The sequence below is a fragment of the Dama dama genome, chromosome 10 (genome assembly GCF_033118175.1).
Source record: "Dama dama isolate Ldn47 chromosome 10, ASM3311817v1, whole genome shotgun sequence".
NCBI classification, from domain to species: Eukaryota; Metazoa; Chordata; class Mammalia; order Artiodactyla; family Cervidae; genus Dama; species Dama dama.
The window spans coordinates 23164312-23178269 of record NC_083690.1 but is presented as its reverse complement, the minus strand read 5'-3'; the positions used below and the strand labels follow the sequence as shown (position 1 = coordinate 23178269).

General features: G+C 38.4%; 1 protein-coding gene across 2 annotated transcripts in view; it reads right to left on the bottom strand.

Annotated features, from left to right (window-relative positions):
- RBBP6 (RB binding protein 6, ubiquitin ligase) overlaps positions 1-12608 on the bottom strand; it is a 31783-nt gene extending 19175 nt beyond the window's left edge. For both annotated transcript variants that reach the window (XM_061153031.1, XM_061153032.1), the window contains exons 1-3: positions 11338-12608; positions 6449-6548; positions 4061-4097 (exon numbers count right to left, since the gene is read on the bottom strand). In XM_061153031.1, coding sequence (XP_061009014.1) covers positions 4061-4097; positions 6449-6548; positions 11338-11503 — 303 coding nt within the window. In that variant the 5' untranslated portion in view covers positions 11504-12608. The remainder of the gene's footprint in view (positions 1-4060; positions 4098-6448; positions 6549-11337) is intronic.
- Between the last annotated feature and the right edge of the window lie 1350 nt (positions 12609-13958).

The following is a 13958-nucleotide window of genomic DNA, read 5'->3' as shown; positions in this document are numbered from 1 at the left end:
GAGAATAAGAAATCTTTCTAACTTTCCTATAATGCCAGTATACAACCCTGTAAAAACAAGCAGCTCTTTAAAGGCTCAGATAATTGCTTTAATAAAACAGCTCCCAAATAATTGCTACTTTTCCCCTCTTTTGAGTATGTACTGCTCAGTCTGAATAAGTTGATTCTCCCATACAAAGTATCAATAGCTAATCTTGCCAAAGAAACCACAGCTTTAACAGGGCAAAAATTTTAAGCCAAATAAAGAGAAATAAAAGTCATCCCGGGGCAGGGCAAACAGAGCAGTTATAGGATGGACTTCAATATGCAGGGAAAATAGTTACTTTAATCAAAGGGAGCAAGTATTAAACATGGATATAAGGCGGCTTTAAAAAATGTATGTTCAAATGTATTTAAAAGTGCTTCATTATTTGTTCCCCTGAAATATATTAATATCAGTTTTTAAAAAGTGTTTATGCATGAGTGTGTATTATGTACACACACAATCTTCAGCATGTAATTCTAAAGACATAATTTCCCTACAAGTGTACCAAGATAAAAACATTATCAGCTTCCTATGTAGTAAGTGGGTTGCTTATTTAATATGTTACAAATTTCTCATGCATTACTGGTCAGAACTCTTCTTTAAAATGGAGAGAATGTAACAAGATGTCTGGATCAAAGAAAAAAAAAGTGAGTCTTCATCATGCATTTTTCAAGGATTCCAGAGAACTGAGAGTATTTGAAAAAAAAAAAAAAAAAAGCAGCATGACTTGGAGCCCCAAGTAGAAATGTAACCAGTTTCAGTATGTAGTTCTTAGTAAGTTTAATGCCACCACAGCAGGAATGCAATAAACGGAAATAAAACTAATGCCGGCTAAATTTAAAATACATCCTATACACGTCTTAAGAGTTTTAAAAGCTAGTTTGATGGATATTATTGCTGGGATGTTTATCTAAACAAAAGGTTCTCAGCTCCACACTGAGGGACTGTACAGTCCATAATGCACTAGCCCCATATACATTCCTAGCCATATAATCTATCAGTGGGTTGAAGTGTTCTTTCCTTAAAGAATGAATATCTCAAGAGGTAAATTTAGAAAAGAAAAATTGAAAGAACACAGCCTATTTTTATCCAGAAAAATTCTGACCTATTCAATCTATTTTGAAGAGTGTAACATTTTATATTAACCAAGAATTACCTGAATTTTAAGAAATAAGGACTGAACAAACTGCTGTCAACCATCATCTATACTGTTTCTAATCAAAGAAACAAATTAATAGCCTTTTAAAATAGCCTATTACTATACAGAATATGCATGCTGATCACTTCCTTAGAAAGCAGCAGTTATATTACACTTTTTTTACTGCTGAAACCAAAAAAACTAACTTTTTTTGTTGTTGTTCTTCCCACTCCTAAAACATAGCTGTCTTTTTGTTATTATGCCAGGCTTTCCTATTCTTCCTTTGGGCCAACTTGTTATTATGAGCATATATTTCTTTAGTTATGAGTGGTTTTAGATATTCAACAGCATCTAAATCACTTTTTTCCCACCAAATAATCTGTGGATTCTCTACCAATTGAGCTATCAGGGAAGCCCCTATAGCACTTTAATACCCTATAAAAATACAAGGAGGTAAAATTTACCACAAATTTAGAAAGGCATCCAATTGTTTTCTACATATAGCAAGATATTAAGAAATAAGTGTAAAATGCTGACAAGAAATGACTTAAAAATGAGTAGGAATTTATATGTATTAAACATCAATTAAAAAAACCCTACTTAAAAAAAGTAGTCTCTAGAAACACTGATTAACATGCACACTGTGGACATGATTAAAATTAACCTACCTCTCTCACATCTAATTTGTGGCCTTGCTTCTGGGAGCAAGAATCTGAAATCTTTTATGTCAACTATACTTGCCTGAAATTAAAGGATCTTACAAAATGTAATTCTCATGTTAGCAGGAAGGACCCACAGCTTTGGAATAGCAACAGAGAAGGGTAACTACAATCAGCAAAGCTGTGGAATACAGAAACAGCCATCCTTGATTAGAGTTGGCTTAGGTTACCAAAAATGTGCATACATTTACTTTTACTAATCAGAATTTAAAAAACTGGCTTTAGTGATTTTGTCTTAATTGTGAATGTGCATAACATACCTAAGTCTCCTAAGATGGGCACTAATTATGCTTTATGAATATATTTTCTTGTATTTTAAATGTCAGCAAACGTACCCCAAACAAATAATGGGGATATTATGTTATCTAATTTCTCCACTTCAAATAATTCTACCTAAAAATTAAAGCCACTTTTATTTTTTTTTAAAAAAGAAGAAAGAAAAGAGAAACCTAAATAAGCATAAAATAAACTGCTTCTTATAAGTGTAATACAGACATGCCAGGGAACACACAAGGCTAAAAGAATGTTAACTTTATTTATGAACATGTGATCTGTGTTTATACACATGCTAATAAACAAAAAGGAAATAACTGTTTTCAAGAAATAAAACTTCATCTGAATTAGTTTAAATACTGTATAAAATGTACTTTATACAAAATGTGTTACATTAACTACTACAGTCACCAGTATAGTCAATCTAATTTGTGCTAGCATTTGGATACATAAAAATCAGTTTTAAATCAATCACCAGCAAAACAGAAACTTGTGGACAGTTTTTACAGCATTATGCTTAAAAAAAAAAAAAAAAAAAAACCCCCAAAACCCCCAAAAAACCATATACCCCAAAGAGGGAAAAAAACTCCCCAAACACTAAGTTTTGATTTTTGAATCACTATATTTAGTTCCATGAGAACTAAAGGCCATATACTTTAGAAAACAAGTCCAAAGTTCAGATATTCTATGTTATCGTGTTTAAGATTCAATGATCCAAGGTTAGTGAAAATACCTGATACACAATTAAAAGATCACTAGTATTTTAAAAGGATAAAGTTGAAAGAGCAAGCAATACCCTTAAATTCTAAGTGAGAATTTCAGACATCTCATATTGTGTACAGATCAAGCCTGAGCACTCAAATGTTTGGAGAACCATCAAGTTTTACAGAACTCAATTACTATAGGTCTCTGTTCTGGACCAGGTTTTACCCTACAACTCAGGAATGCTGCTACCTTTTACTTAAAAGCTCAAAGCCAGAATGGTGTCACACTTAAGGTTATTAAGATGTTAACCTGCTTAAGGGGAGTTATCTTTGATAAGCTACAGCTTTCAGTTAGCTTACAATTATTGCAGCATTTTAATATCTTATGAGAAGAGGGAAATATTTTAATTTGGACAACTGAGCAGACTAGAAGTAAAAGACCTCTATTAAAACTTGAGTACTCAATTGTATAAAATCATCGACGAGACATTGATATACTTGTAGGGGGCCCAATTCCAGGTTTCACTTTACAGTACAAATGTAAACAAAGAATAGGAGCTCAAAACTGCCAAATAAAGCAAAACTAAATAATAAAAGCTGCGTCAATGGTCTCTGGAAAGCTCTATGACGTGTCTGAACTTGGAGAAAGCATCAAAGTTTAAATATAAGCTTTGGATGTTGCTAATGCATTTTCAAAGCCATCAATCAGGCAGAAAAAAAGAAAAAAAAACCCAAAAACCAAAAAAAACTAAGTGATACACGTGAAAATGGCAAAATATACATTCCAAACATTTTTTTTTATTGCAGGAAACAAAAAGCACACAACAGCCTGTACATACATACAAAATACTAACTATAGACAGACAGATGTAGAACATGTTACCATGTTCATTCGTGTAAACCTACATGATCTAAAAAGGATCATACAGTAACTGTACAACACAGCGTCATACAGGGAGAACGCTATCATAGTTAATATGAAACAGTGCTTTTGGGGCACAAATTACCCATTTCTACAAAATAAAGTGTGCAAATTATGCCACATATATCCATATTCAACTGAGCTGTCATCAAAATACATTTTATTTACAATATGTTCTATGATCAATTGGATATTACGTTCTAAAATGATTTACTTCACTGCTACATTATAAAGGAAAAAGCAACGTGTAGAAAAAGTGTGAGATTGTGTTTTTACATACTGCTTTTGAAGTTCCCATCACTGGTTCAGTTCGACTTCTAAAAAGACAAAAAGAAAAACAGCATTAACTCTCTGAGTAGCTATTAATGAATTTTTGTGCTAAAAACATCTCTCCAACCACACATTTTTTAGGAACACTTTTTCTTGGCACAAACATTTAAAAACAACCAATTTCAGAAGTAATAAATATACTACCTTATTTAATTTTTACTACCTTTGAACAGTTTTAAGATTCATTTTTGGTTTAAAAAAAAAATCCATACTTGGTAATTATAGGTGTGTATCTTTCTGCCTACAATAAATGTTTTCTGAAAGGTAGTATGAGGATGTTGTTATTTAAGAAACTTTGTGGCTATATCTTAACAGACTGAACAAGTCTATTAATCCTCACTTTTTTAATAGGTACAGATGAGAATTTTCATACCCTGAATTACCTTACAGTAAGACTACTACTGTAAATATCCTATAATTTGGAGCCCTGAGAAACTGTTGTGCTCCAAAAACTATATTTCAAATCCGAAAGACAGGTTGGCAGTTTCATCTTTTTAAAAGTCTCAACACAGTGACCAAGATAAAATAGGAACTCTATCTTCCAGAAAAATCAACTGTTTGACAGCGTATTTTCGTTAAAAGAATAAGTTTAAGTTGGTTATAGAGAATGGAACTGATTTTTAAAAATATATAAACAAGTAAGCTCAAGAAGAAATTCCTTTAAAAGTCCACACAAGGAAGGGTATGAGGGTCAAATTGCTAAAATACAGGCTTCAAAGGCTTAGTTTTAGTTTTAAGTTTATGCTATCCTGACAGAAAAATGTTAGATAGCATATGAAATGAACTTCTAGTTTGTACATGACTGGGACGCCCTGAGATAAAAATGAAATTTTCATTTACTAGTATTTGCTCAGCAAATTCAAAAACACTTCAAGAGGCAAGTATATTATAAAGGAAATCAAATACACAGTGAATTACGCATGCAATTCTGTAAGAAGCAACTATTTTCCCACGTACTTTAAACAATTCTCTCCCTAAAGTTTCTGAATATCAAAACAATCTCCTGAAACTGAATGTTTGCTATTTTTACAAAGTACTTAGTAAATTAAGGGATAACTTCACACTAAATTCTAGGAATTAATTCTTCCTTTATAATGTCTCAAAATTATATAAAGTTAAAGGTACATAGCTCACTTGCTATTTACAGAAGGAAAAAAAAAAAAAGTCTTCAGCTTTTAAAGTTACTATACAGAAGATTTAAGAACCTCCAAATGTTAAAATATGGAATAGAACTTTACACTAAACTAAATGAGAACAGTCTTAGAAAGAAAACGTGCCCACATGAAGCAAAGCTCCAGGAAATGACTTTATTTACCTCAATTCCAAGAACACATTCCATTTCCTAGGACTGGCAAATTCCAGAATGTTTCATTGACCAAAAGCGGAATTTGCCAAAATTTCATTGACCAAAAGCAGAATTTGCCAGAATTTCAAGTAAGTCTATCTTACCTCTGAGTATTCTTTAAATAGCCCAAGTTGCTATCCTTTCCACAGATTATACTGAGTTGGCCAAAAAGTTCGTTTCAGTTTTTCCATTCCATTGTATGGAAAAACCTGAAGAAACTTTTTGGCCAACTCAGTAACTGTTATCAGCATTAGAATTGCAGGAAAGCAGAGAAAGTTAGATATAAAGTTATAATCCTGCCCTTTTAGTGAACTCCTTAAGCTCTAGACCATTCCTACAGTATTATCGCTATAATTCTTACTCCAATAAAGGGCATTTGCCGTGTGCCAGGCACTACTGAATTCCTCCAATTCCCTGGAGTTACAAATATTTTATTTTGAGGAATCTGAGGTACAGACTTTAGGTAATTTACCCAAATACAACTTCATACAACTGGTGTGAAGCAGTAAATGCGAGTCAAATCTAAGCCTGATTCCAGTGTCTGTGCTCATGAATCCTATGAACATTATCACTTCCCAACAAAGTCCCTTATTAATGAGAAGCAAATACTACCATTACTGAATACTCCTGATGCTAACAAAATATTTAGGGCAGATCTCAAGATACTTACATTCTTGTAGTGAAAAAATGGTAGAGGGGGAAAGTGTCCAGGTAATAAAAACCAACGAAGGGGAAAGATTTACTTATTTGAGGATCATTTTCTTTTTGTTAATATTATTTACATAGAGCAAAAAGTCTACTAGCTCTTACTTCTGACTACAGTTTAACTGGGGAAAGAAATCAGGAAAACAAACATTCTCATAATTTTAAGGATTAAGAAGACATACTCACTAGCATAAAGTAGTGAGTTCAGTTCTAAAGCATACCTGTTCCTTCTCACAAAGTAAAAAGTATTTTGAGAACTTGCAAACATGGGATTTAATAAATACTTACATAACATATGTCTTGCTTGTAGATTTAACACCTCCAATAGGAATTCTTCTAACAATTACAGATGAATTTTTAGGAATTAGAGCATTATCATCAGTATATTCTGTAAATAAAAGGATAAAGAGTTGAATTTCTATTTAGAGATTTGGTTAAGTCATAGTCCTCAAGAATTAGAAAACTTCAACCAGACATAAATTTTATGGGAAATCATCTTAAATATAAAGGAGCATTAATAACCACATGTTCCTTGCATTGAGATTACTGATACTGTCAGAACAAATATCCAAAGCCATAAGGAGTTAACACCAAATATGTCAACAGGTTCTTGGCTCTGGCACCTCTATCAGAGATGGAGGTGGAACCCGAAGTCTCAGGAAGACTAAGTCGTTCTCTGTTTAGCCAGTAATGCTGAACATCTGAACTATATAAGGAAAAAGTTGTTATTTAGAATGAAAATATTTTCTCTCTCCTGGTGGCTCAGACGGTAAAGCCCACAGTGTGGGAGACCTGGGTTCAATCCCTGGGTTGGGAAGATCTCCTGGAGAAGGAAATGGCAACCCACTCCAGTGTTCTTGCCTAGAAAATCCCATGGACGAAGGAGCCTGGTAGGCTATACAGTCCATGGGGTCACAAAGAGTCGGATGCGACTGAGCGACTTCACTTTCACTTTTCCTGGGCTCTAAACACGAGTACTACTGGGGAAGACAGACTAAAAAGTGTGACACATTTTGAATGCTTTGTATTCAAAGAAAAAAGGGCTATGTAATAAAGAATTCAAAGTGGGATGCAACTTTGGATAGAATGTTGATTCAAGGAAAGCCCCTCTGAGGAATTGACATCTGAGACTTACAGAAGACTGAGAAGACAAGATGTGCAAGAACACTGGCACAGAATGTTTCAGACAAGAGAAGCATGGGGAAAAATGACACAAGAAGGCCAGAAGAGCTGAGGAAAACCACACAATGACTAGAAACACAGGCACAGGTTACATATATTTTGTTTCTAAGCACAACAGGAAGTCATTGAAAAATTTTAAATAAAAATGATGACAATTTGATTCATATTAAAAACAAAAACTCAGGTATCTAAGTAAAGAATGAATCTGTATAGGAACAAGAACAGAAACGGTGACTAAGAAGGAGATTGCTGCATAGTTCAGGTAAGAGAGAATAATGATCTGCTCTGGAAGTGACACAGAAATCAAGAGCATGTTGTAAGGCTTTTCGACAGATGTGGGTGGAATCAGAGATGGAGGAGAAAGAGAAATCAGGCCTAGGTTCCCGGCTTAAGCAGCTGGACGAACAGGGATGCTACTTTCTGAGAAGATAGACAGGAAGATTATCCTATTCTTGGGACTATTACTGGCAATAGTTCTCTAAGAAGGAAATTCAAACAAAAAAATGAATCGATGAATTCAACGATGGTTTTAAAAAAAAAAAATGTTATGAAAGGAATTTGCAAAATTACCAAAAATAATCCACTACAAGGGGATATAGGTAAAAATGTACCCATCTCCCTTAATCACACAATCAAGTATTAGGGTTCACTCTTTTTAAATTACTGAGTTTACCTAACTCACTTAAGTTACTTAGCACCAAGTGCTCTAATTATTAAGCTTATCAACCTCTGTTCTAATTATTTTAAGTTTATTAAATATGTAAGCATTTTAAGTTTTTATAGATGTACTGGCTCTATCCTTTTTCATAGCATTATCACAAATTGGGTTTCCCAGGTAGCACAGTGGTAAGACACACAAGTTCGATACCTGGATTGGGGCGATCCCCTGGAGGACGAAATGGCAACCTACCCGGTATTCTTGCCTAGAAAATTCCACAAAGGGGTGGCGGGCTACAGTTTATAGGGTCATAAAGAGTTGGACATGACTGAATGCACACACACATAAATTGTTCAGGAAAGGGTTCTTTTCGGTATACACATTTCAAGTAGTAAGCTTTATCTTCATAAGTATCCAATTAGAGTGATGCAATTTTCTAATGTAAGACTACCATCCTTATCTTTTGCATAGTTCAGGATAGTTCCAAGTTCCAAGCAAGCTCTAAGAAAGAAAAACTCAGAAGCATGGGAGATGAGGGATCTTTTAAAAAAAAAAACTCTAAAACTTGATGTCAAACACCAGATAATTAAGTTGCTGACTATGTAACTGTCAAAAGAGTTCACCGTAGGAACGAATAGCAAATGTGCTCAGGAGCTTTCCAAGACAACTTTATTCACCCCATCAACAGTGTTGTCAAGCTTAGTCTGGCTCTGATGCCACATGCTCTCTAATTGACCTTTTAAAGTATGTGAATCACACTGATAATTTCCTACCTTTAAAATACCTCAGTAAGTAACCTGTTAGCTTCAAAAGATCCTCTCTATTTGACACTGCCATTTTTGATCCAAAAACATGAATACGGATGAAATGAAAAAACAAGACGAATTTAAGAAATGGAGAAATAGTCTTTTGAAAATTCTTTTTCCTCAGCTTCCAAATCTTTTTTACCCTAAGTTCAGAATAAAGGCTATTTTGTTGTGTGTATGTGCTTTTTTTTTGCTGGGGAGCAGGGGGAGGGGTAATAGCAAATAAGCAGAAAAATTAGAAAAACAAGTTTATATAGGAAAAACACAAAAAGATAATTTGAGATTCATTTTGAAATGCAGTCTAGAAATAAAGAAGCAGAATTCTTAAACCTGAAACATGAAATTCTGATTCAAGCATTTCAGTCTAAGATTTAAGAGTCCTAAACATGGACAGACTTCCAAAACTGTCCGGAATCTTTTATAGAAACATGATAGAAACATTAATTCAAACTAAAATGATCCAGTTCGGCATTCTTTCCTAGGCGATCTCCTAACTATGAAGCTATAAACATTCATTCTGTCCTCTGTAATTCACTGGATGGTGCTAAAAGCAAGTGGCATTCTTCACAAGGCAACTGATACTACTTGCCATAAAATTCATTAAGTGCCTAAATATCTTTTTCTCTCCTAATTTGAGGACAGCATAAAATGCAAACTTTCTCTTCTCTTAATCAATCCAATAGCAAAGCTTACTACAGCAAAGCTTTCTCCAATAATGACAGTTCACAAATATACAAAAAACACGGGGCTGGGCAAAGCACTTTCCTGCTTTCAGCATTTGTAAAAATAAGGTATTAAATAATTTCCTAGCTTAGAAAAAATGTAACACATCACAAACTCTTAATTCATGGACAAGAATTCCATCAACAATAATTTATTTCAGTCTAATGCTGTAATCAGTTATTAGATGAAAAAGATTGATGGAGTCTCGTCTTAAAGGAGTATTATACTCAAGCAAGATATGAAATCTGAATGATTAAAACTGCCTTAATATTCTCTAATTTCACTTAATAGTTTATTTTCTCTCATTCATTAAGTATCATTAACATATCCAGGTGTCCTAAAATTATTATAAATCCATCTATTAAGTGGGGCTGTAATGCTTAAGGAAGGCTTTTGTGGCCTTAAGAAATATTTCCTTAAAGGTATTTTCTTGAATAATATTTTTAAAAGCTGTTTCTCAACTATTCATGATCACCAGCAATTTTTCCTCACAATCATAATTACCAAAGAGTCACATGAAGCATCTCTTAGGTCTGATACACTGAAAAAACCGGAAAGAGGGGAAGCGGAGAATATTCCTGCACATGTTATCAAGTGAGTATACAACTTCTTTCTTACTATTTTTGAGTGCTGTTCCTTAATACAATTATATTTATGTCTGGATGTAAATGTAAAAAAACAGCTCTTGTACTTGACAAGTGGGGGAACCTCCCCCAATTTCAACTAAAAGAACCCATGTCCCACTAAGCCAAATTTAGTGATCAATAAACTACCCTAACTAGAACTTCACTTCACTTCTCATCTTATTAAAAAAACACAAAACTCAAGACACAAAACGACACATCAGCGTTGCAGTCCTGAGAAAAAGAAACCGAAGTTAAGTTCAAAGCCAGAGTCTGAAAATAGAAACTCTAAGAGGCCATTCTGTTTCATTCTCATATATATGTTAAAATTTCAGTATCATATAAAAAGCTTTTACAAAAGAGAAAAATTTAAAGATTCCAATTAGTGGCTTATGTATATTCATATGATAGCAGACTATTTTTCAGTATCCTAGTATCAATATAATCATATAAAATCAAGCAACCACTATTTTAAAAAATCTGTACTTTTGATCTTTCTGAAACTGATAAAATTTAAGAGTAATGTGCTGAACTAAGAGTTCAACTACTTAATTCTGGAACTTACACACCAAACAAAAGTGGTCACACCAGAACATACCAAGTTCCAAAAGCAATTCCAACTTTAAAAACTGGCTAGATTAAAAACATCAAAAGGAGGATCTTTCTCCAAAGACAGGCAACTCCAAACTTAAAACTAACTAAATAAATCGGGGAAGGAAGACGAGGAGGACATAAAATTTGCCATCAAAACCCCTTCGGTGATTAAGTTAGAAAGTTAGAGATGTTTCTCCAGCGCTGCTTTACAAAGAAGCCTTCCTTCTGCTCTCCTCTCCTTCTGATGGAAAACAGATTAGGAAATGCCCCAGGGTAAGCACTCAGACAATCTGGATGACATCCCCACCCCCTCACACCAAAACCCTCGTTTAAAAAAATCATTTGGGAGGAATCATCAGACAGTTGGGGATCGGGCGGTTGCAGATGATCCAAGTATACAGAAAACAAATCAAAGTCAATTAAACTCGGGGGCTGACTGCTGCAACCCCTGGCTATCAATGAAATTCGTCCCCGAAGTGTTAGAACGAACAGTCCCACAAGAGACATAATGGCGGTTAGACTCCAGCCAGGCACCTCGCCACCAGCATCTCTCTTCCACCAGCCAGGATCCGGAGCCCGGGCGGCTCTTACCTTCTTTCGTCTGTGCGTTGGTGATCTGCAGGTCGCAGTCGGCAGCTTTCAGCTTCTCTCTCCCCATAATCTGCTTCTTTAAGTCGCAGAGGGAGATGTGGAGCCCATCAAAGGTGACGGTATCATAGTTGAGTTTAGAAGAAAATTTATAATGCACACAGGACATGGTGCCAAAGGATTCCTAAGGTTCAGCGAGGAGACGTGGACACGCTCAATATATGTATATTTATAAACTTAAGAGCAAAGTATGTACACACACAAAACACTCAGAGACACCGAAGGACCCTAAAAGGCCTCAGATTAAATACCCCCCCAACCACAAGCAGGGGTTCGTAAAAACAATAATTCAGAACCCGCCCCCCCCGGATATTCAGAATCGCTTCATGTGGGAGGAGGCGGACGAGGACGGGGCAAGGGGGCAAGCGAGAATCCGCCAACCGGCACAATTGTCACCCGGCTGGGTCCCCCTCGCTCATGCTAAGGGCCGGCAGGAGACGGGGGCAGCGGTGCAGTCAGTAGCGGTCAGTCCACACGTTAAGAGTCCGAGTGACCCCGCGGGGTCAGGGGTCCATAGCGCGGCCGCACCTCCCGGCTGGTCTCTTTCTCCGTGGATGGGGGTGACCCAGGCCCCGGGAGAAGGCAGAGGGGAGAGGGCCTAGGCCCGGAGTCCACGAACGGCCTCTCGCCTCCTCCTGGCTTCCGGACGACCGGCGTCGGCTGCCCCAGGCCCAGGCCCCCGCCACGCAACAGACCCCTTTCGCCTGCTCCCCGCAGGGCCACGGGCGGCCCCGCGGCCTAGGCCGAAACGCGCGGTCGGCGGAGGAGAGGCCTTCCCGTAGGCCGCCCCCGGCTCCGCCTCCCCCCCGCCGCCGCCGCCGCCAACGCCAACGCCGCTCAGACACAAAGCCGGTACTAGGCCTCGGCTAGGCCTCGCAGCACTTCCTCACCACCCCGGGCCCCAGCCAGCGGCCGGGGGGCTTCGGCGGACCCTCGCGACGCCGCCGAAGGCTCCCTGACGCTTCCTCTCGCCGAGTGCTCCGAGCTTCTCTCGCCTTTCGCTTCCGTCGCCTCTCGGCCCAGTACCGCGAGATTAGGCCCGGAAACCGCCGGGCAACGGCGACGGCTCCGCCGGCTCCCTGTTTTGTTTCGCCCCTCTGCCGCTCTCGGGCCCTCACCAGGCGCCGGCGACACCTCGGAGCCAGGCACTATGGCGGACGCGGCCTGGCTTCGGGCGAGCGCCCCACTCCGGGGTCTCTTAAGCAGGGATTGCACGGGCGGCGCGCGCGGGGCGGGGCTGGCGTGCGCCGATAGGCGGGCCGAGGGGCGAGGCCTGGGCGTCACAAAGCGCACCGGCCCGCCCACGTGACCCCGCGCTTTGTGACTCCCGAGCGCGGAACCTGAACCAGCCGGGTGAACGGAAGAAACCATCTGCCTCAAAGGGCGGGGTGGCAGGCCGCAAAGAGGACCGGCTCACAGCGCGGTTCCGGAGGGGGGGCCCAGGTTTCCGCTGGTGCCTGGCTAGTTCCCACTGAAAAGTGGCACGTGGGAGGGGCGCCTAACTGACTCCTCCTTCCACACAACCCCCGTCGATTCTCCCGAGCGCCCCAATTTAAGTAAACATTATGGTTGCTATGCAGTTAACTATGGTTGCCATGCAAGCCGCCCCCCCCCCCGCCCCCACCAGCTTCCCCTTACAACAGAGTGGCTATCTAAAGCTCTTCCTAAGGAGAAATTCTGGAGCAGCCCCGGGCTAGAACAGATAACAGCCCCTACTGTGAAGATTTAAGGAACTCTTACTACGTGCTAAGCACGGGGCTAAGCGCTTTACAACACTTCCAGGTTCTGAGCAATTGCCTGCTTTGAAACCCTACCAGTGGGACCCTAGATTTTACTCCTCTATGCCTCCCGGTTCCTCGGTTATAAAATGCTCTTAAAAAAAAAAAAAATCGTACTTGGCTTACAAGATTGTCATGGATTAAATGAATACGTTTTCATTGTTGAGGACCGTGCCAGGCACATGGTTCAATGTGGCTCAATCAATGTTAGTTTAACAACGTCAACAAAAAACCCGAGGTGGTCAGCACTACCACTCTTTCCAATTTATAGATGAGAAAACTGAAGCTAGGGGCTTGCGCTTTCTGAATTCGCAGAATCAGAGGAACGTCTTTTTGGTAGCGGGGTCCGAAATTCCTTCCCTAATTGCAGTAACTGTACTAAGCACCCCCTCAGTAGATTGGCATCTTTCCCCCTAGATGCTTGGGAAGTTACCATTACACCCATACAATTCATAATGTCATCTTATTGGAAAAGTCTCCGGAGGCCACATTATCTAAATAGGACCGTCATCACTCTCCATTCCTATACATTTAGATTTTCTTCCAAGCATTCATCATTACTCACAGAGTTTATGTCTACTTTTAAATCGTCTGTACTGAGAAAAGGGGACTTTTGTCTCTTTTGCTTATGCTATATCTCCACCTCAGAACACTGCTTGGACATAGTAGGCACTCAATGCGTTGAATAACTAATACATTTTTTATGTGATCTATAGTAATAGCACGGTTTTAAGATTTTGACAAATTAAGGACAGTCGGAGAGATACAAATACAATTTAATTCAAC